General features: G+C 42.1%; 1 protein-coding gene across 2 annotated transcripts in view; it reads left to right on the forward strand.

Moving 5' to 3' along the window:
• Positions 1 to 4,530: 4,530 nt before the first annotated feature.
• Positions 4,531 to 23,934, forward strand: part of ULK2 (unc-51 like autophagy activating kinase 2) — a 91,089-nt gene continuing 71,685 nt past the window's right edge. Inside the window, exons 1-3 of one of the 2 annotated variants that reach the window (XM_001372616.4) lie at positions 4,531 to 5,310; positions 7,187 to 7,279; positions 8,003 to 8,044. In XM_001372616.4, coding sequence (XP_001372653.1) covers positions 5,221 to 5,310; positions 7,187 to 7,279; positions 8,003 to 8,044 — 225 coding nt within the window. In that variant the 5' untranslated portion in view covers positions 4,531 to 5,220. Of the gene's footprint in view, positions 5,311 to 7,185; positions 7,280 to 8,002; positions 8,045 to 23,838; positions 23,891 to 23,934 lie in introns of those variants that run through there. The other variant, XM_016429307.2, reaches the window with a different exon arrangement.

Below are 23,934 nucleotides of genomic sequence, written 5' to 3' on the forward strand. Positions count from 1 at the left end.
AGCGAGGGGCCTGGAGTCCAGAAACCCCGAGTCCAAATAGACCCTAGCGGTGTGACCCTGGACAAGTCACTTAACCTTGTTTGCCTCCGTTTCCTCATCTGTCCAACAAGCTGGAGAAGGACGTGGCAAACAGTGTCTTTGCCAAGAAAATCTCAAATGGGGTCACGGAGACTCAGACACTCCTGAAAAAATAACTGAACAATAATGACTCGGACTTAAAAGCCCTCCAAGTGATAGAGAGAGACTGAGCAGGACCTAAAACATAGGAAGCCACCTTGCATGGGGGAAGTGTTTAAAAAATGCTGGGTTATGTGAAAGCATATAAAACCCAGGACCTCCTGTGTCTCCACTGAGAACCAGTTGCCCCCTTTTATAGGATACTTAAAAGAATATGTATATATATATATATATATATATGTATATATATATATATATATATATATATATATATATCCTATTTTTCGAGAAGTTTTTCGTTTTGTTGTTCAATTGGGTCCAACTTCTTGACCTCACTTGGGGTCTTCTTGGCAAAGATTCTGGGGGTGGTTTGCTATTTCCTTGTCCAGCTCGTATGAGAGATGAAGAAAATGAGGCAAACAGGATTAAGTGACTTGCCCAGGGTCACGCAGGTCAGATTTGAACTCAGGTCTCCTCTGACTCCAGGCCTGGCATTTTATCCACTTTGCCAGTTAGCTGCCCAATCATAGAGTTATCGTGTGGAAAAAACAAACTGGAACTCCAGCCCTTTCCTCGTTCCAAGTGCCTAGCTATTTTCCAACTGACCGCTCAGAGCCTCAGTTTCTTCCCTTGTAAAGTGGGTACAAGAATACTCAGCACAGGCTGCCTCTGGAAACCTTTAGCGTTCAGTCCATTTGCTTACAAACAGCCTTCTTGGAAGCAGCAGCCTCTGTGAAGGAGAGATGTCTGGAGCCGTGATGTCAGTGCGAGCAGCAGCAGCAGCATCCCCATGGAAGGGAATTCCTAGGGGATCTGATCATTGTTCTGTGTTTATTATTGAACTGAGCAAACACATTTCAATAACGGGAAAGTCTGTGTGTCATTAGATACAGGCTCCGAGCCCTTGTGTACCCAGCTGGGTGCGAATCATCTGTAAAATGGGGCCAGCACCCGGAATATCCCCCTCCCAGGGTTATTAGGATCCTTAGTCAGATCTGCTGGAGGAGGAGGAGGGTTCATTCCTCCTTCTTCCTGTGCCTCCTAGAACAGGTTACCTTTCTCGTCCAGCTTTCCTGCCTCCTGGCTAGACAGTGACCCCTCGCCACTGCGTCTGTAGGGGGAGACCCAAGATGCTCCACGCCTCCGGTCCCCAGACCCACTTCTCTCTTCCCAAGGGGAGTGGGCACAGCCCCTCTGGGTGTCCCACCTAGCAAAGCAGAGATGACGGTCTGCACCACGTGGGGGACCTGCCTTGGCTTTAAAGACCATCTAGGTCTTTCTCTCTGACCTGCTGATGTACTTCAAGGACTTAAAAAAAAATTAAAACCCCTCCTTCCTGTCTTATTAACAGCTCTAAGGCAAAGTGAAGTGACTTGTCCAAGGTCACCCAGCTAGGAAGTGTCTCAGGTCAGATTTGAACCCAGGTTTTCCCAACTCCTGGCTTGTTACTCTATCCACTGCGCCACCCAGTTGCTCCCCCTTCAAGGACTCTTGGGCTTTGTTATCCACTCCATTACTGCATAGACTCCTAAGTCTTTCCATCTGCCTTACAGCAGAGCCTTCCTAAATGAGAGTGTGAGTTCCTTGGGAGTCTTGCTTCTCTGTACCCTAAATGCTTAGCACATAACAAATACTTAATATTTCTTATTTTATGAATTTCTTTTACGTATTCCCAGACAGTGCTTTGTAACCTTTAAAGGGATGTGAAAATCCCTTATCATCTTTTGCTTTGGATTTCTGATTTCAGGGGTTCAGGAATTAATGGGGTAGAAATTGGTGTGGGTCAGAGGCAGAACCTGAACCCAAGTCTTGCTGCCTCCAAGGCTGGCTCTCTCTACTCTGAGGAATGACTTTTCTCCTTTTTCTCTTCCTCCTTTCTCTCCTCCTCTGCCTCCTTCTTCATGTGGGTGGTGGGTGTTCCCAGTCATGTTGCTACATGTGTGGGGGGGACAAGTTGGGAGCCATTTGGGAGTGCCATGGCTGATTTTAATGAATTAAATAAAAAAAGTTGAAAAAAAAAGGAGGCATTCATCTATTCACCTGGAGACTTAGCTCTGAGGTATATTCTCTGTGCCCTGACTAAGCTGCCTTATCTTGACCCCAAAGGGGGCCAGGGAATTGCTGCTGAATCCCAGAATACTAAAGCTGGTATAGACATTAGACACAACCATTAATGTCAACTAGAAAAAACACAGAACTATTAAATAGTCAAAAATCACTCTTTAATCAAGGGAAAAGGGGTTAGCGCTACTAATAGGACAACAGAGCTGCTTTCCAAGACTGCAAGGGTGGGTAGAACCCCACAGTGCCAGCAGGGGAGCCCCAGATTCAGATCCTGCCTCAGACACTTAACTGCTGTGTCAGGGCAGGGGCACCACTTCTTGAAAGCTAGAAGGGGTCTCAGAGGCCATCTAGTTCAACCTTGCCATTTCACAGACCAAGAAAAGAGGCAGGGGAAGGTTCGACACTTTGTCTCATGTCACACAGGTAGTAAGTACATAACAAATACTTACTAGTTCTTATTTTATGAATTTCTTTCACTTATTCCCAGAGAGTGCTTTGTAACCAAGCTGGTATTAGAGCTCTGGTCCATTGACCACAGAAGCCCAAGGAGGATGGAGTGAGGGGACGTGTTATGTCCAGGCACACCCCTGCCCTCCGTCCTCCTTATTTAATGTCATACTGGCTAGAAGACAAGGATGTCCTTTGCTTCTTCCTCCCCTTTCCATCCCCCGGAACGTATAATCCAGGGATCTCCACAAGTTGTTCCTTGGAAATGTGGTCCTTTTTGGACAAGGTGGGAAAAGCCCATCTCTCAAGTGATGGAGTTGTACCAGGTCCATAACCAGCCCCAATTGGGCCCCAGTGAAATCTGGGTAGGGGCCAGAGAGTGACTTTAGGGAAGCAAAGCAAAAGCTAGTCTCACCGCAAATGAGAGACTTTCCCTCCGGGGATGGAGAGGAGATGAGTCCGGAGGGAGGAGAGACATCCCTTCAGCGTCTCCCCAATAGAGTGAGGCAAGATCCAGGACCAGGGACTGCGGTCATGGGACCTAAGGGCAGGGGATCACCTGATCCAAGTTCCTTCCTTTTACAGGTAAGGAAACTGGACCTCAGGGAAGTTCAGCGACTGCCCAAGGTCACACAGATATTAAATGACAGAGTCTTTGTGGGTCTAATTCAGGTCTCATCAGTCAGTCAGTCAACAAGGATTTATTAAGTCCTGGACTAAGCACTGAGGATATAAAAAAAGATATACACATAAATAATATGAGGAGCCAAATTCTAAAAGGGAGGCTGTGTAAATCCCGAGGTATATACAAGATCCAGTCAGAGGATAGAAGGGGATCTGAAAGAGGAAGGCATTAGCAGCTGGCCGGAGGAGGGAAGGGCCAGGAAAGACCTCCCACCGTGGACCCAAGTTCAAGGCTTTCCATTCCTCCATTCAGTTTTGGCTCTGGGTTGGATTTCCGAAGACCCCCTTCTGGCTCGGAATCCTATGATTCTGTCAGTCACCTAAATGAGAAATGGGACAGTCTCTGAGGCTGGAGGACCTGGGTTCAAATGCTGCCTCTGCTGCTACCTGGGCGCCTTTGGTTTCTTCTACTGCTAAAATGAGAGGGTTGGATTAGACAGCCTCTGAGGTCCTGTCCGGCGCTCCGCCTCGGGTGCGGTGATCCGGCCAGCTGCGGGTCAGAGAAGGTGCGGGCCACGCCTTTCCCGAGCTGGGATTCTCTTCACTGAAGCCAGTTCTTGGAACTCCCGGAGGCCACAGAAATTCCTAGACCTGGGAATTTGCCCTCCCTGGGGGTTGGTCTAGGGTGGGGGTCAGGCGTGGCCACCAGCTATTGCATAATAGCCCTATTCGGTCCGGTCCCCAGCTATACCCTAAGGCAGGTCGGACTGGGTGGGAGGCCCGGGTGGGGTGTCTCGACCCCAAATTCCCTCCCTGGGGTCAGCTCAGAACCCGTCCCGTCCCATCTGCTGGTCCGGACCTGCAGACTGCACCCCCCTGCGGCTCAGTTTGCAGTCCTGGATTGACACCATCCGGAAACTAAGCCCGTGACAAGGGAGAGGGGTGAAGGGACGGAGCCCTGGTCACCAGTCTCTGGGGTCTCCCCCGAATCCCTCTCGGTATCACTTTGCTCTTGACCTTTACTCCTCCTCCCCGCCCGGGTCAGTCGCTTAGCCCCTTCCCTAGCAGTAGGCTGCGGTGCCAGGCCCAGGGTGGGGGCGGGGGAGCTGGAGGAGACTCCCTGGCCGGGCAACAGTGGGGGGCGCACTTCTTTCCCAGGCGGAGGGAGCCGGCGCTGCGCCGAGCGCTTCGCCCTATAAAGCGTGCAGGGCGTCGCGGAGGAGCCGGCAGTCGGCGCAGTCGCCGACGGAGCACGAGAATCTCCGGGCGGGGTGTGGGGGCTGCTGCCACAGCGCAGTGACCGGAGCCGGGGAGTTGTCCCCAACCCTGGGGCGACAGAAAGTCGGGTGGAGAAGGAGGACGGGGGAGCCGGGCCACAGGGGTGGGGGGTCGGGCGGGGAATGGCGAAAGCGAGGTCGGTGACCTGCCCCGGGGGCGCGAGCGGCTCCGGGGGTGCCCAGTGACAGCGGCCGCCTGCGGGCCAGGGCCCAGCGAGGCGCGGCGGCGGAGGTGCGGGATCCCGGAGGCAGAGAGAGGGAGGCGGCGACGCCAAGTCGAGAGGGGACGGGACGCGAGCGGCGCGGCGGGAGCTCCCCCAGCTGGGGGCCGGACCATGCGGAGGAGCGGCGGCGGCGGGCGGCCCCCGAGGCCTGGCTGAGCCCGGCCGCTGGGCGTCCCGCTTTCTCGCCGCTCAGTCCCGTCCTCGCTTGTTGGGGCCCCAGGGGAGGCCGCTCACCCCCAGCATGAGCGCCCCCGCCGCCCAGCCGGGGCCCGGGCCCGCCACCGCTGCCTCTGCCGCCGGGGAGACTCCGCGGCCCGGCCTGGGAGCCCTGCGGGGCTGACCGGCCGGCCCACCGCCCTCCAGCTGCCCGCACCCGGGCTTGATGCCCCCCGCTCGGCACGCCCAGCATGGAGGTGGTGGGGGACTTCGAGTACAGCAAAAAAGACCTCGTCGGGCACGGAGCCTTCGCCGTGGTCTTCAAGGGGCGGCATCGCAAGGTAGTCGCGGCGCGAGCCCCTTCCCCAGGCCGAGCTGGCTGGGGGCGCTCCCCGCCCACGGCGGAGGCAGCTGCGCCTCCCCAGACCCCTTCCCCAGACCCACCCCCCCGCGTCCTTATTCTTGACCCCTCTCCACCTACCTCCCATCCCCATCCCCATCCCCATCCCCATCTCTGACCCCCCCTCCGTATTTCTGATCCCTCCCACCTGCCTCCTCTCTCCACCTCTGACCCACCCCTCCCTCCTCATCTCTGACCCTCCCATCTGCCTCCCCTCCCCACTTGCCTCCCCACAACCCCCCAATATCTTTTCATCTCAAAGCCACCTTGTCCCTAATTGGGGGGGCATCTCCACTGTGCCCACGATTTCTCCAACACACCCACTGACGTGTGTCTTTTTGTTGTTGCTACTGCAGCGGGATGTTTCGGTGTGCCTAGTGGGAGGACCGAACCCTTCGATTGACAGCCCCGCGGTGTCCCTGGGCCTCCTCCATCCCATCTCCAGCCCCCCTCCACCCACCCACCCTCCATCTCTTGATTGACCCCGCGGATATGTCTGTAGTCCCCCTCCCCCATCCTTCCATCGCCCCCCCCCCCCACCCTCTTCCTCCTTCATCCATTCCCAATAATTCCCATTCTATCCCTCATGATTAACTGAGAGATGTATCCACGGTCCCCTTTCCATCTCCCCTCTCTCCTTTCCATCCTCCAGAATTGATAGTATCATGTCCCTGTTCCATCTTCCTTCCATTCACCCATGAAGTTGCAGTTTCGACTGTAAACCGTAGAGGAAAGGACTTTTCGGCTACTAGCCAGTTTCTGACCCCCGCCCCCCTCCCGCCTTCCCTTATCTCCCCTTCTACTTGACCTTCACTGCTTCCTTTTCTCTTTCCTTAAAAGCAAAACAAAGCCAACAAAACCAAAGACCAATAAAACCTGCCTCTTTCTGTAGGAACTGGGGGCTTTTTTCTAACTTTGACGTTTTGATTGATGAGATACTGTTAGCAGTTTAGTATTGGGTTAAAGTTGCATTTACAAAATCAATTCTTTTAAAACTTTTAACTATATAGGAAACATAGTATAATTATGAAACATTTTAATCCCCTCAGGGTTTTTTTTTGTGTAACTTTGTGTGTGTAAGCAAAAGAAGGGCCTTAAACATGGTAAGCTTGGCTATTTTGGAAGGCCAGTTGGTTGCAATTCTCCATTTTGGGGGGTGGGGGTTTGTTTGTATTGTGTGGATTGTTTTGGGGGCTTAAACTTTACTCAACAGACAGAGCTCCATCTAGCACAAATGGGTAATGGCTCTCTTCAAATTGTTTAAAGATTTTTTTTTTGTTTATAACACAAGAAAAGTTTTATCTTGTTTTTCTGAAACTAGAATATTGTGTGTTTCAGATATGTTAAACAACATTGAGACTAGGGGCCTTGTGGTCTTTGGAGAGTCCAATAGTTCCAATGTTTGTCACATTAATGTTGATAATTGTAGACTCAATGGAAAATTGGCTGCTCTCCCATTGGCTGAGGTTTTCTAAAACTCGAAGGGTACAAGCATAATAACATTCCCCCTTCCCCTTTTGAGGATCATAGAGTATGAGCGGAAAAAATGATTTGCTAGTGGACTTTTAAAAATCAAATGAGCATGCTCAAGACCATTTTTGCTTCTTTTTTGTCAACTTGAAAGTCTTGTGCTTTTGAAAAGTAGTCGTGTCAAGTTTCAGAATCTGTTTAATGTAAAGGCATGCCAGGAGGAGAAATAATTATGAAGGGTTTGGCTGTTCTTTTTGCCAAGAGAAGTAGCTTACTAATAGGAGGGTGCTAAAATTTGAGTTTATTTCAATGCTAGTCTAGTGAAATCTTTTTTTTTTCCTTTTCAGAAAACTGATTGGGAAGTAGCTATAAAAAGCATTAATAAAAAAAATTTGTCAAAATCACAAATACTCCTTGGAAAGGAAATTAAGATCTTAAAGGTATGTTGATATGTTCTCTTACTTTTTATTTCTTCAAAAAGGCCTAGAATTGAGTGGGTTATATCAAGAATGATGGATGAAATGCTTTACTGGGAAGGTAGCCAGGGAACCTTTGTTATTGCTCTTTGCTCTTATCTTATAGGAAGCTCAGTCCTTTGGAATACTTAGTACTCTAAAATATTTTTAGGAAACTAAATTAAGTTGTGACTAGATAAGATTTCTTGTATGCTTTCACCAGAATTACAAGTTAGTAGAAACTGTCAATATATTAATAAATTTTAATTCTCTTGAGTTTTTTCTTTTTTCTTATCTTCCCGATTGAGAAAGTACATCCCTCTCAATGGAGGAACAAGCCCTAACTTGTACTGTTTTTGTACTTTTATCTGGCCACTTATCATTACAAATTATGCTTTTTCAATTTCTGAGAAATTGAGAAACTTTTCTATACATTGTGTTCCTTGGATGTGGCCTTACATTCAGGCAGATAATGTACCCTTTAAAGTACTTTAAAATTGTATTAGTGATTCTGTTGCTGTTCAGAAATTGAGTCCTTATATTTTCTTAGAACAAGGTTTATCAGACAAATCTGTATTTTTATTTGCCTATTCATGACCTGATAATCCTTGATTACTACATACAAATTGTGCTTTGCTTTAATATATTAGTTTAATTTTCATTTAACTTGTTAAAAAAGAAATTTTTATGATTGAATTTGTTTTATAGGAACTTCAGCATGAAAATATTGTGGCTCTCTATGATGTCCAGGTATGTTATTTTGAATTTTTTTTCTTACTGTGATGTCTATTTTTTTTGTGAGCCAGGTCTAGATGGGAGGTCCTATGATCAAATCAAAGAAACTTCCAAACTGTGTGATCCTGGGCAAGTCATTTCACCTCCATTGCCTAGCCCTTATCACTCTTGCCTTGGAACCAGTTCTTAATATTGATTCTAAGATAGAAGGTCAGGGTTTAAAAAAAGTATATTTTAATAAAAATTCATGTCATACCTAGGAAACTTTAGAAATTGAAATAGAGAAAATAACATTTAAATTTTTGCTAAATAGGACTGGATTGTGTAAAATATGTCAGTGTATACATATATGTTCATGGATAGACACTTGTATGTCTATCCATGTATATAAAAAATAGAAATATAAGATGTATATAAAAAATAAAAACATAAGATGTGTTTTCACTAACTAGATTTAGGAACTTAGCCTCATTTGACCTTAGTTTCCTCTTGCAAAATAAAAGTGATTCTAGATAATATGTATAATTTCATCTATCCTAAGATCCTATATCCTAGTTAAAGAAGCCATTTAAATTATATGGATTACTGTCCTTAAATGAAGCAGTAGAAAAATAAACTAGTAAATATTGAGGATGTCCTGGCCTTGTACTTCAGGGTAATGATGCTTATTAACATTAAATACATCATTTCTCTGTTATTAATAAATGTAGAAAGGACTGTGGGAAATTTGGTGGTCTGATTTCTACCCCCTCTCACCATGACTTCTTTGTGAAATTGAGAGTATTATAAAAGGAAAAATAAGAAAATAAGGTTAGTCTGGGAATCCCTTGTTGGAGACAGGCAGGATTTATTTCTCTTTAGAGGCTTTTGGTGTAGCCTGACTTAGTCTCTGTGGACAGAGAGCATCAGCTGTTATGTTATTGCTTAATATGAGAACTGTGGAGTAGTATTAACCCTAAATTTGCTGATTTCAGTGGCTCATAAAAAGGCTTATTAAATTTAGGATAGGTTCTAACATGACAGGTTGGGAGTGGTGTATACTATTAGGTTTTTTTTTTTTGGACAGTGATTTTTTTTCTCTTTGGGGACCATTCTTGAAGGAAATTGTGTTAGCATAATTAAAAATCAGAATTTCAGATTGTATCTTTAAGTTGATTGAATTATCAATTAAGTTATTTTGTGGGGTTGGTGGGGTATTCTTATCACTGCTGGTTTGGGCCACCTGGTGATTTATTTTAGTTTTGTTTTTATTTTTTATTTTGAAAATTTTATTTAATTAATTTAGAATATTTTTCCATGGTTACAAGAATTATGTTCTTTCCCTCCCCTTCTCTAACCTCCCTCCCGTTGCCGATGCACAATTCCACTGGGTTTTACGTGTGTCATTGATCAAGATATTTTCATATTATTAATATTTGCACGAGGGTGATTGCTTAGACTCTTGCATCCTCAATCATATCCCCATCAACCCATGTGATCAGGCAGTTGTTTTTCTTCTGTGTTTCTGCTCCCACAGTTCTTCTCTGATAGCATCCCTTCTTATAAGTCCCTCAGAATTGTCTTGGATCATTGCACTGCTGCTAGTAGAGAAGTCCATTACATTTGATTGTACTGCAGTGTATCAGTCTCTGTGTACAATGTTTTCCTAGTTCTGCTCCTTTCACTCTGCACTGGTGATTTATTTTGGCCATAGCAATTCATGAGTATAGCATATTTAAAGCAGAAGTCTGCAAAGTAGAGACCTTGGCCTGATCAACTTTAGCTATAAAATGAAGGGATTTGCCTAGCTGGTTTGAGTAACATAAGTTCTAAAATTATGATTCCTTGAACAATTGGAGAGTTTGAAGATGGGTCACCTCTCACTCTTCCTGCAATAGCCAACCATAGGGCTTGTTTCCAATACATCTATTCCTACCTGTATCCTCCTCTATTCTATCTTCTCCCCCACCTTTCCTTCCCCAGTTGTGTTGCACCTTTCTAATCTTTCTCTAAGTTGACTTCAGCCCCTTAACTGACCAGGGCACTCACAGCTACAGTGGATAAGCTTTCTTCCATGCCTCCATCCCTTGAGGCTTTGGCAGGTTTCCCTTAGAGGCTAAGGCTCTGCCATTTAGGAATAGGCAGGGACTGGTAAGAGAGCACCAAAGGATATAGGAAAGCCAGTAAGTTTTTAGTTTGTGCTTGTGTTTTGGTTCAAATGTTTTTGACCTGTACTTGGAGGCACTCAAATTAAGACAAGAACTGCTAAACAATACTTCATAAAACTGGTCATAAGGAGGCTGAGGAATAAACTAGAATGAGAATAGATTGGAACTTTTTTTGGGTGATTTGGGCATGATGAGTGTTAATGATTCTGAATTTTCTTGCCACTCTAATATTGGGAAACAGTTGGGCAAAATGTTGATGTTGTTCCTTGAATTTGCACAATTGGATAAGTAGATAAGAGCGATCTTATATCTGGACGTTTTGTTAGTGGTGTGGAATGGAAAAAGCTCTGGTCCAGACACTCACTGCACATCCCTCTGGGCTCTTGCCCTGCCCCAAGCTAGCTCTGAGCAGCTGACTTAACTTTTTTGCTTTTCCTCATATAGAAAGTCAAGAGGAAAATGCTTGCTATAAATTACTTAGTTAACTTTATGCTTATTGTGCTCTATGAGGTAATATAGTAAGGATTGCCATAAAATGTGATGTTCCCCTAAGGTAGAGGAATGAACACTTAGTCATGGTTTTATGGGGATGTGTATTGTTCTTTAATTAGAATTGTCTAGGAAGTTTAATCAGAATAAATACAAATAATTTCTTATCATATATACAAAATTCGTTTTTCCTCCTGAGGGTGTTAAGTTCCACATTTTAGTCTCTGCTTATATTTGGGACAAATATAGAATTGATCAAATTTCTCTTGCATGTGATTTAATGCTTTTTGGGCTATTATACCTAGAAAGATGCCATTGTCTTAAATATATGTGATTTGTGCAGCAACACATTGGCAAATTTCTCCTTGTTATCTTACAATGAAAAGTAATTGCTGGGGGGGTGCAGCTAGGATACTTCTATCAATTCTAAGACAAAAAAGTAAGGGTTTAAAAAAAAAAGAAAAGTAATGAGGGGCAGCTAGGTGGCTCAGTAAATACTGGAGTCCGGAGGACCTGGATTCAGTTCTGTCCTTGGACACTTAGCTGTGTGACCCTGGGCAAGTTCCTCAGTTGTCTAGCTCTTGCCACTCTTCTTCCTTAGAACTGACACTTAGTATCTAATCTGAGACGGAAGGTAAGGGATGAGTAATGAGGAGAACCTGTGGCTGTTTAGAGGGAAGAAGAAAACTGCAGGAGTGAAGACTTTTGCCTTTAAGTCTTTTGGCTTTTCTGAAATGTCTTTGATAAGATAAGAGCTACACAGAGATTTTTGTATTTTTTCCAAATGATCATATACTTAAATATTGACAGTCTAGACATATTCAGCAAATATGCACATGCAAACTCAACTTGGGTAGAAACTTAAATATTCCTGGAGATGGAGTTGTGTTGGGGGTTGGCTTTTATTTTTATTTTTAAGTCAAAGATACTTTATTTTTTCAATTACAGGTAATGACAATTTTCAACATACATTTTCTGAAATTTTAAGATCCAAGTTGGCGCTCTCTCACCCCCTGGTTGGCAAGCGATTTGACCTGGGTTATACATGCATCATCATGTAACAAACTTCCATGGTGTTCATTTTTATAAGTGAATATTCATATAAAACCCAAAACAATGATGTGAAAGATAGTATGCTTTGATCTACATCTGACTCCAACAGTTCCTTCTCTGGAGGTAGACAGCACTTTTTATAAGTCTTTCAGAACTGTCCCAGATTGGCAATACAGATTTTGTAATCAAACTGAGGAGTTGTAACAAAGCCCATTTGGAACTAGTAATGCTGTCTTACTATGATCCCCTATCTTTTTATCAGAGTAGTGCATCTAAAAAATATCTAACAAATGTGCAACTAATTAAAAATATTTATTTAAAATATTTATTTATTTTTCCAATTACATGTAAAGATTATTACATTGTAAAGATTTGTTATATGGTAGCATGCCTTTTAGTACTGTATATATTTATCAAAAATTGAGACCATCTGGTATGAACTTTCCCATTTGTAGATGGCCCACTTTTGAGGGAAGTCCTTGGTTTCTCAAAGCCTATATGCCCCTGGGGAGTATAAATCTTGGCTGATTTTGATGCTTCGTAAGCCTTCAAATAAGGTCCTAGAACCAGACTGCTGTTTGAGGGCTACCTAGCTGAATAGAAAGAGCTGAGAGGCTGCTGATTAATTCTTTGCTCACATACCCATGAGGGGTATATGAAATGCAGTGTCAAACTCATGAGCTCACTCCTTTATCTTGAAACATTGCTATTTAGTAATGTGTCATTGATCACTTGTTGCATTAGGTCAAATGGGGGCAGTTGGCAATTTTTTTAGTAAGGTTTATTTATATTCAAGTAGGCAATTTGTGCACCTGCTGATATTTCTTTTTGTGAAACCACAATTTCCATAATAGAATAAGAAGTTGAAAATGGAAAAAGGGCTACCATGGGAACATCATGGTGAAAAAACTACTGTTGCCAGGTAGAGATGTTTCCTACAAAAACTTGAGTATTTTGCTAATTTTTCATAATGTTGCTTTGTTTGCTTCTGTTACTTTTGGGAGAATATTCTTGGGTTTCACTTTTCCTTTTCCTAATACCCTTACATTTTCCTTTCTAAGTTCCCTATTGGAACACTTAATTTGTCAGATGTTATTTTATGGGTCAGAATGTTTTAAGTTTGGGATTCTTAATATTTTTCTTGCCCCTACTGCAGTCTGGTATACCACCTCTTAGAATAATATTTTTAAAAATTCATAATTAAAGGAAATAGTAAATTTCCTTTAGATGTTAGTGAAAATAAAGAGGTAAATTTTCTCCATCCATACTCATGGGTTTTTTGAAATCTTTCCTTTTTTGCTTGCATGTGCTATGTGATGGAGTTAGGGGAAGATTTTTCTAGGATGACATTTAAAATCCAGAGAGAGCACTTCTCAGAGTGTTGTCTGCTACCACAGTAGTGATGACTGACAAATTTAGAAACGAGAGGGCAATTTGATCTGGAATCTTCGAGGTGAAGACTACATTTTCCCAATTATCCTTCAGTCTTTCATGAGAGTATGTTGGGGGAGGAGAGAAGCATGGACAAGGAATCATGTACCAATTCTTTGCCAATGCTTTGCCACTGCTTTGTTCAAGCCAAGAAAGGGCAGAGTAGTAGGGGAGGGGATCACTACTGTGACCAAGAGTATTTAGGTGGAGAACTTAGGAATTATTAGTAAATTACTTTTAGAATCAAGATCATCTTCTAGTTCATCATCATCCCTAGTGTGACTGTATCATGCCTAGTGCCTCTTTTTGCAGAAGAACTTAATTTACCTGTGATTTTAGTTTGGGATAGGAAGGAAGCAAGGATGAGTGATCTCAGAGGACTTGTTCTTGAAAAGGTTTTGTCCATTTCATTCAAGTTGGTAATGGCTCTAGCTTCAGTATTTTCTGTATTGTTATCTACAGAATATAATGGTGTTATTTGGCTGTTTAGTGATCTTTGAAAATATAACTCTTAAAAAAAAGAGTCATAGAGCTGAAAACCAGTGCCTTAATGGCCCTTCCACACCACTCTGAGTCAAGTACATCTGTGTAGATTCATTCTATCTGCTAGAAGATGCTTCAAGAAATGAGGGTTGCTATTGGAGAAGTGGGCAAGCTAGGTGGTGCATGGGTTAGAGGGATGGGTCTGAAGACAGGAAGACTCATCTTTCTGACTTCAAAACTGGCCCCAGACACTGTTGTGTAAAGAAAATTACCTTCACCCCATTGGATATCACAGATGTAACATTATATATAATGGGATCCCCTCGCATCAGCCTGAGCAGCAGTGTACAATGCTGCTATGGATGGAGGCACTAGTGGGATTTAAAAGGGATCAGCAGATCTTGAACTGAATGAGAGCCTGCACTGCTGCAGAAAGAATTTAGGCTGTAGGCCAGTTAAATGGAGACTATATACTCAGGTTAATCCTTCCTTAAGAGAAATCTATCTATATTCTCACTTCTCACCTTTTGAATTTTATTAATAAGCCATTAAAACTCTGGCTGGGTCCCCCTTTTGATTGTAACAATGTGTGATCCTGGGAAAGTAACTTAACCCTCAGTTCCCTTAGTTTCTCATGCAAAATGAACTGAAGAAGGACATGGCAAACTACTCTAGTATCTTTGCCACAGAAACTTCAAAGAGTTTGACTGAAATGACTGAACAACAGCAATTAGGGAAGTCTATGGATCCTAGGTCAGAAGAAATGAACAGAAAAGTTATTGTCCTTAATACTACTTAGATTACTTTTATTTCTAATTCTTGATTATCTCTAGAAATTTAAATGCAATATGGCTTCTTTCTGAGATTTCTCCTCTGGTTGTCCATAAATATAGTGTATGAGTATACCAAAATTCTTTTTCTGTTCATGGGATGAAAGAAATCCCAAGTCATCTATTTTTTTAAAGATATTTTATTTTACCAGTTATGTGTATATTTGTTTCTGAAGTTATAAGGGCCAAATTGTCTCCTCCCCTGCTTTTCCTTGCTCATCCTGGAGATGATAAGCAATTTGGTCAGTTATATTATCATGCAAAACCTAGCTCCATATTGTTCATTGTTGTAAGAGAATACTCACCAATACAAACCAAAACCCCAAAGTAAAAATTAAACTAAAGTGAAAAATTGTATACTTTGATTCTTTTTCTGGAGGTAGATAGCATTCTTTGTCATAAGTCCTTCAGAACTGTCCTGGATCATTATTGCTGAAAATAGCTACGTATATCACAGTTGATCATTTCACAATATTGTTGTTACTGTGTCCAGTGTTCTCCTGGTTTTGCTAATTTTTCTCTGTATCATTAGTTCATTTAGGTCTTTCTGAAATTATTCTGTTCGTCATTTCTTACACACCTCAAATCATGATTTACCTTCTAATTTAACTGAGGAAACAGGCTTTAGAGAGGTTAAGTTCTTTCTCTTAAGTTCAAATCACTAGTTTGTAGCAAGTATGGGATTCAAACAATGCCTTTTGCCTCCATCAGTCTTACTGACATTTCACCACCATGTGCTCCTTTCTACTCTTTTACTGGATACCTTAAAGTGGGTAAATACTGATGATACTCTTAAGTCACCTTTTCCACTCCCAAAGCACAATGTATTTTCATTCTTTAGGTGCATGTACCTAAATGTGAATAAAATAGGGTACACACTGTATACAAAGAAGCCTGAATTCCTATTGGCATTATTCACAACTGCCTCTAGATTTCTCAGTGCATGACTGATGATAGAGATAATAATTGCATTGCATAGAAGTAAGCTTGAGGATTTTTCTGCCATCTGGAAAGAACTTCAAAGGATTGGTCGAGGACAAAGGTGCTCAAGATCACAGAGATCTACTTGTCCCCAAGAGGAAATGAAGTTGTTTTTTTTTCGTCCTTAATTCACCTTGTAGTCTGTTTATTTATGAAAATGCAATTTACCGGTTTTTAGATCATTTCAGTTTGTGTGTTATGGGAAGATAATTTCATGCCAGTTTGAAACATAAGCTCATCTTCCTACTCTGAAAGCCTGTTAAATATGTACTTTTAAGTATGGGACAGTTAGGGGTTGCAGAGGGCTGAGAGGTGGGGGCTGAAAAGTTCATGGAAGGGCTGGAGTCACACAAATCCCTTCTAAGCAAGGGGTAGATCTGTGAAATGGTTCACTTACATAAATCCTTTTATTTGCCAGAAAGTAGCTCACCTTGCTTTGTGTAATAGATTGCTAGTCTTGATTCTTTTTTATATGAATAATTGGCAATGTGCAGGATATCTGATCATGTAGTCAGATGTCAGCTGACATTTAGCCTGATAGCAAATTTTTAAGCCTTTTATGTGGATGTTGTTTGCTGAAGTATTCACCCAGAAGAAAATAAAAAGTACTTTTGGGCAATATGGCAGTATGGGAATATGAGGAGAATGGTTTTTTTAAATGTAACTAAAATATAGTCCATTATTTAATTTTAAAAAGGGTCATATTTTTATTTTCTAAACTCTTACCTTCCATCTTGGAATCTATATAACCAATACTCTGTATTGGTTCCAAGGTAGAGGAGTGGTAAGGGTTAGGCAATGGGGGTTAAGTGACTTGCCCAAAATCACATAGCTGGGAAGTGTCTGAGGCCAGTTTTGAACCCAGGACCTCCCATCTCTAGGCCTGGCTCTCAATTCATGGAGTTACCCAGCTGCCCCCAAAAAGGACCATATTTTAGAAGACATCCTCCTCACCTCCCATTTCTCCATTCTCTTCTTTGCAGGGTGACCATGGGTGTAAAATATTGCATAAAGTGCCAGACTTTTGATACATTGGTTAATTTGGCTGACATCCCCCTCCCCCTTTTATTCTTTATTTTGAGAGACTGATCTCTGTAAAGAGTTAGGGGATGGATATAATGGAAACTATTAGTAGTATAAAAATAAGATATTAACAAAAGTTTATTTTTAAAAGGATCATCTAGCTAACAGTTGTCCACTCACAATTATCAAAGACTTGTAGTTATCTGTGGCAAATCTTAAAGCTTTACCCCAGAAACTGTTAGAGGAGATAAAGGTTAGACTATTTGCTTTTACATGTTGACTTTACTTGCATGTTGAGTTTTCAAGCCCAAATTCTCCTTTTGTCCTAGGAAAAAAATATAATCATGTTCCTCAAGTTTGTGGATTTTTTTGTGCAACTTAGGTCTTCTTTGTTAGCAGAGGTAATTGAAAGTCAACTTCTATTGCTCTAGTCAAGAATTCCTAATGGAGTTTTAAGTAGGATTAGTTATTTTTATAATTGAAAAAATTTTGAGTGTGTACTTTGTACACTATCAAAAGAAATGAAGACATGGGTATTCACTGCTTTCTTTAATCTGGCATTCTTTTGCAGGGCACAGATACATGCACAAGTCAAGGGAATAGCTACAAAAGTGGGTGATGAAAGGTTTGTGGGTGGGAATCAAAGTCCCTTGAAAGAAGAGATGAAGGGCTGGAGTGGAAGTGGTACTACTGAGCTGGATGTGAAGAATGAGGAGGATTGAGATTGGTCTGAGGAGAAGGGAAGGAAATTCAATGTTTTTTTCCCTAGTTTTAAAAATTCTAAACTTAAATATCAAGTAAAATGAGTATTCTTTTTCTTTTTAAACCTTTACCTTCTGTCTTGTATTGGTTTCAAGGCAGAAGTGTAGTGGCTAGGCAATGGGGGTTAAATGATTTGCCCAGGGTCACACAAAGACACAGCTAGAAAGTACCTAGCTACCCCAAAATAATTGTTTCTGCATATACAGTTTAGCCAAAAGTGCAAATCTGTTATATATAGCTTGCATTTTTTCTTAAATATATAAGAAATTCAAAACATTGCTTTCAGTCATTCTGCAACTGAAGACCATCCATGTTCTTTGTCAGAAAATGGATGGAATGCTCCAGTATCTGTCCTCTGGAATTATGGTTGGTTATTGCATAGATCAGACACTCAATCTCTTAAATGAATGTGAATGCAATTTACAAATTCCACTAAAAGTCCATTAAGTATTTCCTGGACAAGTCATTTAATCCTGCTTGCTTCAGTTTCCTCATCTGTAAAATGAACTGGAGAAGACAATGGCAAAACACTCCAATATCTTTGCTAAGAAAACACCAAATGGGGTCATGATGACAAATCAAGATATGTCTAAAACATTTGTGGTGAAGTACAATAGAAATCAATTCTTAGTTATGTATGCTAACAGAGGACAACTCAGTGGCCCTGATAGTCCCTTCTGCCTGATGAAAAGCCTTTCAGAGTTTATCATTCTAGACTGTTCAGCATGATGAAGAGGAAAAGTCTGAATGAACAAGACACAAGGGATGGCTACTAGGGAATTAAGAGGTGACTGGAGATTGCAGAATGGAACATTGGTTTGGTGGGATTGACTTGTTAGTGGGGTGTGGGTCATTGGGAAGTCATGGTAATACAGGCTAAAAAAGCATCAATCAAATACTGTTTTTGATCAGTAAGATGCTTTTGAAACAAGCACTTGGCAACAGCATGTTTTTGTTGGAGATAATAAAAAAGAGTGTACGAGGGAGATGAAACCAGCTCATGAAAAGCCTTGAATTCTCAGGGGAAGAATTTGGACATGATCCTATAACCAGGGCAGACCTTTGGAGGTTTTGAGTGATATTGGAGCTTGAGAGGGACAGTTTACTGAACTTTTGTTTTGGGAAAGACAGTTCTGGTTGAGGATCAATTGTGGGGTGCCCCAGTAGTAGAATTCAGCATGGCCTCAGGAACTGGGGAGGAGGATGATTTTGGCCAAGCTACTATGCAAAGCAACATGTTTGTGCATTCTTTGGCAATATTGGATCCTCAGCAGGCTGTATTTCTGCCTTCCCATGACCCCTTTTTGTGTAGGGCCAGGCTGATTGAGTTCATGATTTTTAATGACTTTTCCTTACTTTGGTTGACTTTTTGCTGTCTTACTCAACTGGAGCTACTCAGGCTACAAACTTGCTAAACTAATTGATTTAGAATTTGCATTTGACAATAGTAAGAATTAAGGTCTGCTTCTCTGAGGAAGCAAGAATGTGGTCCATGGGTTTGGAGCATGACATAATTTCAGATTTTTTTGATGTATTGGTTGTTTTTATTGATTTTCTTTTCCCCCTTCCCCTTAAAATTTTTTTTGTTAAGAAGGTTGGTTTTCTTAAAGGGGAAAGGGATGTTGGGAGAAACTCCAGTGATATTAAAACAAGTAATATCACAAGTTTATTTAAAGAGAGAAATGTATCTTGCAGAGACAATTTCATTGTTGTAAAGAAGAAGGGCTGTTGAAGGACTTGGGATTTCATGGGATACTAAGGATGTTTTTATTCTAAACTCTAAGGGTTTAGCTTAAGAGAGAGAACTATAGCATATTATATCCATACCAACATTTAGGATTATGGAAGTAGAAATTAGGTTGGGCACTTTAGGTGTTGCTACCTCCTGTTTGGTGAAAGCAGATGCTTCATATGGCTGCCAGAGCCCCCTTCTTTCTTTCTAGCATTATTATGATATAGTTTCATCATTTAATCCTGACAGCAGACATTTTGCATTGTGTCATAAAGATGAAAAATTAAAAGTTCAGACTTGGGAGGAAGGAATGGTTCTGGGAGAAACAATTCTAGTAGGATGTCAGTGGACAGTTTCAAATTGAGATCAGTATAGGATATTAAATAGCCCTTCACTCTCTTTTCTTTTGCACCGGGGGCCCAGTACTTGGTCTCTTTATAGTTGAAGATACAGTGTATAGAAGGCTGGGCCTGGAATCAGGCAGGCCTGAGTTCAAATCCAGTCTGAAACACATATAGCTGTTTGATGCTGGGTAAATCACTTGACTTCTTCCTCAGTTTCCTTATCTGTAAAATGGGGCTAATAATATCTCCCGGGGTTGTTGTGACAATCAAATGAGGTAAAGATTCTAAAGCGCTTAGCAGAATGCCTGACACATTGTAAGTGCTATATAAATGCAAGCAGTCATTGGTATTCTTAGAATTTGGCACTATTAAGTGTCTAGACAGGAGTTCTTAGGAATTTAGCAGCATCTTATTTTATAATTGAGGAAATTGCCACCTCCATTCTATGCCTAGGCAAACTATTCACAGACTGCATTTTTAGCTTTGTGGCTCTGTATGGATGGCTGTGCTTCCTCAGGTTCTGTTGGGCCCTACAACAGACCACAAATAACTTTTTTCCTCTTTATGGCATCACCATAAAGTTCTCATCATCTAGGTCATAAATCTTTTGAATCATATTTGATTTAGTACTTAGTGTCTCATATGCCATTAATTAGTTGCAGGCCCAGGTGCCTCTACCTCCAAAATTACTCAGATCTTTCTCCCTTCTCCCACTACCTTTACAACCTAGTTCAGGCTGCAAGTGGTTTTCATTTCTCTCTGCCTTGAAAGATTTAATTTAAGACTATAAGAGTTGGAAGGAACCCCTTAGAAGTCATCTAATCCTGTTCTTCTCTTTCCCCTAAGCCAGCAATCAATTCTTAAAGTTCCTATTGAGACACAACCTTTGCTTTCAAGAAACTTGCATTCTTTCTCTTGATGTCATTTTCCTACCATTGCATTCAACCATTCAGTCAGTAAATATTAAGTGTCAACCATGTGCTAAATTCTGAGGATACAGAAAGAGACAAAAGATAGTCCAGACTCTCAACGAGCTTACAATCTAATGGCGAAGACAACTTGAACAAATATCTACAAAGCAAGCTGTGTACTGGAGAAATAGGAAACAATAGAAGGAAGGCACTAAAATTAAGAGAGGTTGGAAAAGACTTTTGTAGAAGGTGGGATTTGATTTGGGAGAATAGTAGTCATAGTGGAGGAAGGAGAGCATTCCAGGCATGGAGGACAGCCAGAGAGAACACCCAGGGCTCAGAGATGGAGGGTCTTATTTGTGGAGCAGTCAGGAGGCTAGAGTCTGGATCAAAGAATACATTTTGGGACGTAAGGTTTTGGAAGACTGGAAAGGCAGGAGGGGTGGCTTATGAAGAGCTTTCTATGCCAAACTGAGCATTTTGTATTTGCTCCTGGAGTCAAGAGGGAGTTTATTGAGTGGGGTGACATGATCAGACCTGAGGTTTTAGAAACTTCACTTTAGTGACTGAATGGGGGTTGGATTGGAGTGGGTAGAGACTTGACAAAGCAGGCAGACCCACCTGCAGGCTATTGCAGTAATGCAGGTATGAGAGGTGATAAAGTTTGGGGCTAGTAGGGTGACTGTCAGAGGACAGATGGGGGCATTTTTGAGTGGTGTTGCAAAGGTGAAATCAACAGGTCTTGGAAACATTGATTGGGGGTGGTGAGAGATAGTGAGGAATCTAGGGTGACTACTACATTGAAAGCCTGAGGCCTGAGAGGATGGTGTTGCCCTCTACAATAACAAGGAAGGTAGAAGAGGAGGGAAGGGTTTGGGGGAAATATAATTGTTTCCGTTTTGGTCATGTTAATTTAAGATGATTGCTGGATATCTAGTTGGAGATATCTGAAAGGAAGTTGGAGATGTGAGAGTAGAGATCACCAAAGAAGTTGAGGCAGGATAGATTTGAAAGTCATAGGCATAGAAATGGTAATGAATCCATGGGAACTGATGAGATCATCAAGTGAATAGTATAGAAGGAGAACAGAAGAGGGTCCAGGGCAGAACTCTGAGGGATGCCCACAATTAGAGGGCATGACTTGGAGGAGGATCCAGCAAAGGAGATAGAGTGGGTTCCTGGAAACCTAAGAGAAGAGAGAACCAAGGAAGAGAGAGTGATCAGCACTGTCACAGGCTGTGGAAGAATGAGGATTGAGAAAAGGCCATTGAATCTGGCAGCTAAGAGGTAGTAACTTTGGAGAGAGCAGTTGGGGTAGAATGATGAGGTTGGAAACCTGATTGTAAGGGGTAAAGAATAGCAAGAGGAGAGAAAGTAGAGACATGTATTGTAGATGGCCTTTTCTAGGAGTTTAACCACAAAGGGCAGAAGAGATCTAGGATAAGTTAGATGTGATGGAAGGAACAAGTGGGAGTTTTTCAGGATAGGGCATACATGGACATATCTGTAGGCAGTAGAGAATGAGCCAATAAACAGGGAGAGATTGAAAACAAGTAAAAGTGAGATTGGGGGAGGAGCAGAGAGAAGGGCCTTGGGTCCCCAGTCTGATGGAGGAGACAGGATGGAATGGGATGGCTTGATAGGCAGATGGGCTAGCCTTGGTGAAGAGTAAAGCCAGCCTCATCATGTGAGAAGGAGACAGTGTCAGAAAGCACCTACTTGAGTGATAGGAGATGAGGAAGAAGGGAGAAGAGGAAGTTTACAGCGAATAGCTTCATTTTTTTTTTTCAGTAAAATAGAAGACACTCAGCTGATGGAAGGAGGTTTAAAGGGAGTGATCAGGTCTGTCAGAACCTCTGTGGAGAGTGAGTTGATAGGGGAGGTATAGCAGGACTGCCAAGCAGCATCGTGTATCCAGTTGAGGTTGTCTAACAAATCTGTAGAGGACCCAGTCAGAATGCCTACGTGATTCCTCCATCTTCATTCTACGTAGGACTGAAATGTGGTAAATGGTGGGAGTGACCTGAGGCTGGGACTTGGCTGGGTGATATGATTGGGGCTGAGGGATTCATGGGAGGAAAACAGTGTAGAGTTGAACTGGTTCATCAGGGAGTCAAGATGGGGACAGGAGGAGAGTATGGCTCGTGCTGGGAGAGAATTGAGGGGTTGGGGCAGTGGAGGTCACAGTGCAGATGAAGGGTAGGAAAGAGGGAGAGAGGTGAAAAGCTTGGATAAGGGGATTTTAGAATTGTAGGTGATGGTAGGATCAAGGATATGACCATCTTGGCGTATGGCTGAGGTGGGCAGAGGAGTAGCTTATGTCATGGGAAGTAAGAAGGTTGAGGAATTTTAGGGATTAGGATATTTGTGGGAGAGTCAGGCTCTCTCTATTTAAAAAACTTGGACCTTCTGTCTACTAAGGATCTATTCTAGGCAGAAGAGTGGTAATGGCTAGATAACTGGTGTTAAATATCATTTGCCTAGTCATACAGCTAGGAAGTGTCTGAGGCCAGATTTGAATCCAGGTTCTCCCAACTCCTGGCCTGGCTCTCTATCCACTGAGCCACCTAGCTGCCCCTCAGTCTGTATATTGACATCCTCTACTATGAGTAGGGATTTGGGAAGGAGAGAACTGTGAGCTAGGTAAGGAAGGGCTTTGAGGAAAGAATGACTTGGTAATCTGTAGACAGTATCGATGAGGCTTTTTATTGAATGGTAGGTGTGAATAGCTTAGACTTCAAAGGAAGAGAGATTTCCTGTATTGATCCAGAACTACTCTTCTGCCCAGCAAATCCTCCTGTGTAAGAAATTTAAAAGGGGGTGAGGAAGAAACCAGTTCAGCAAAACCAACCAAAACATTAATGATGTCTGACAGCTATGTTTTCACCATCTCCTCCACCTCTGCAATGATGAGAGGAAAGAGTGTTTTTTAGCCTTTTATCAGTTTTCATTTCAGGGCATTCATTTTGGTTTCCTTTTCCTTTTTGAGTGTTCACAGTAGCCCTTATGTGGATGAAGGTAGGAGTCACTGGAATGCTGACCTGGTCAGACCTGGCTTTGACTACCTCAGCTGTGCTGTTTATTCTCAGAGTGACCTGGGGCAAGTGACCTAACCTCTCTGGGCCTCAGTTTTCTTATCTATAAACAATGAGGGGAAGAGGATTTGGGGTTCCTTCCAGCTCTAAATGTGTTCTTATGATGTTGGTCCTGCTTTTCACTAGGTGTCAGTTTTCAGGGCTTTCTCTACTTTTCAATTCTTAATATTCATATTACTTAGAGCACAGATAATATAACTTTACAGTCATGTAAAGGAAACAGGCTAATTTAGCCCTTCACTCATTTGAGCTAATTCAGTTAAACAAAATTACTTTAAGTAATTAGGATTAATTAAAATTCAATTAATAATTAAAATAAATATGTTTCTATTGATTTGAGGCTACAGAAATGTTACAGAAGTGTTTTGGGATATGTTGGATCTTTTTAACTTTGAAGTAAAAGCCTAGGGTCAAAGGGTGATGTTTTGGTAGTTTGTTTCTAAAACATTTTATAAGCCTGATTACAAATTACTTTCAATGATAGTTAAAAAAAAATCTACCAACCTCAGTTGTGCCTGTTTTCTGCAGCCTCTTCAACAGAGACTGTCTCTCTGTCATCTTTGCCATCTTGCCTGGTGAGGTGAGTCATGGTCCTAATTCTTCATTTTATAGATAAGGAAACTG

This window comes from Monodelphis domestica, chromosome 2 (assembly GCF_027887165.1).
Source record: "Monodelphis domestica isolate mMonDom1 chromosome 2, mMonDom1.pri, whole genome shotgun sequence".
Classification (NCBI taxonomy): Eukaryota; Metazoa; Chordata; class Mammalia; order Didelphimorphia; family Didelphidae; genus Monodelphis; species Monodelphis domestica.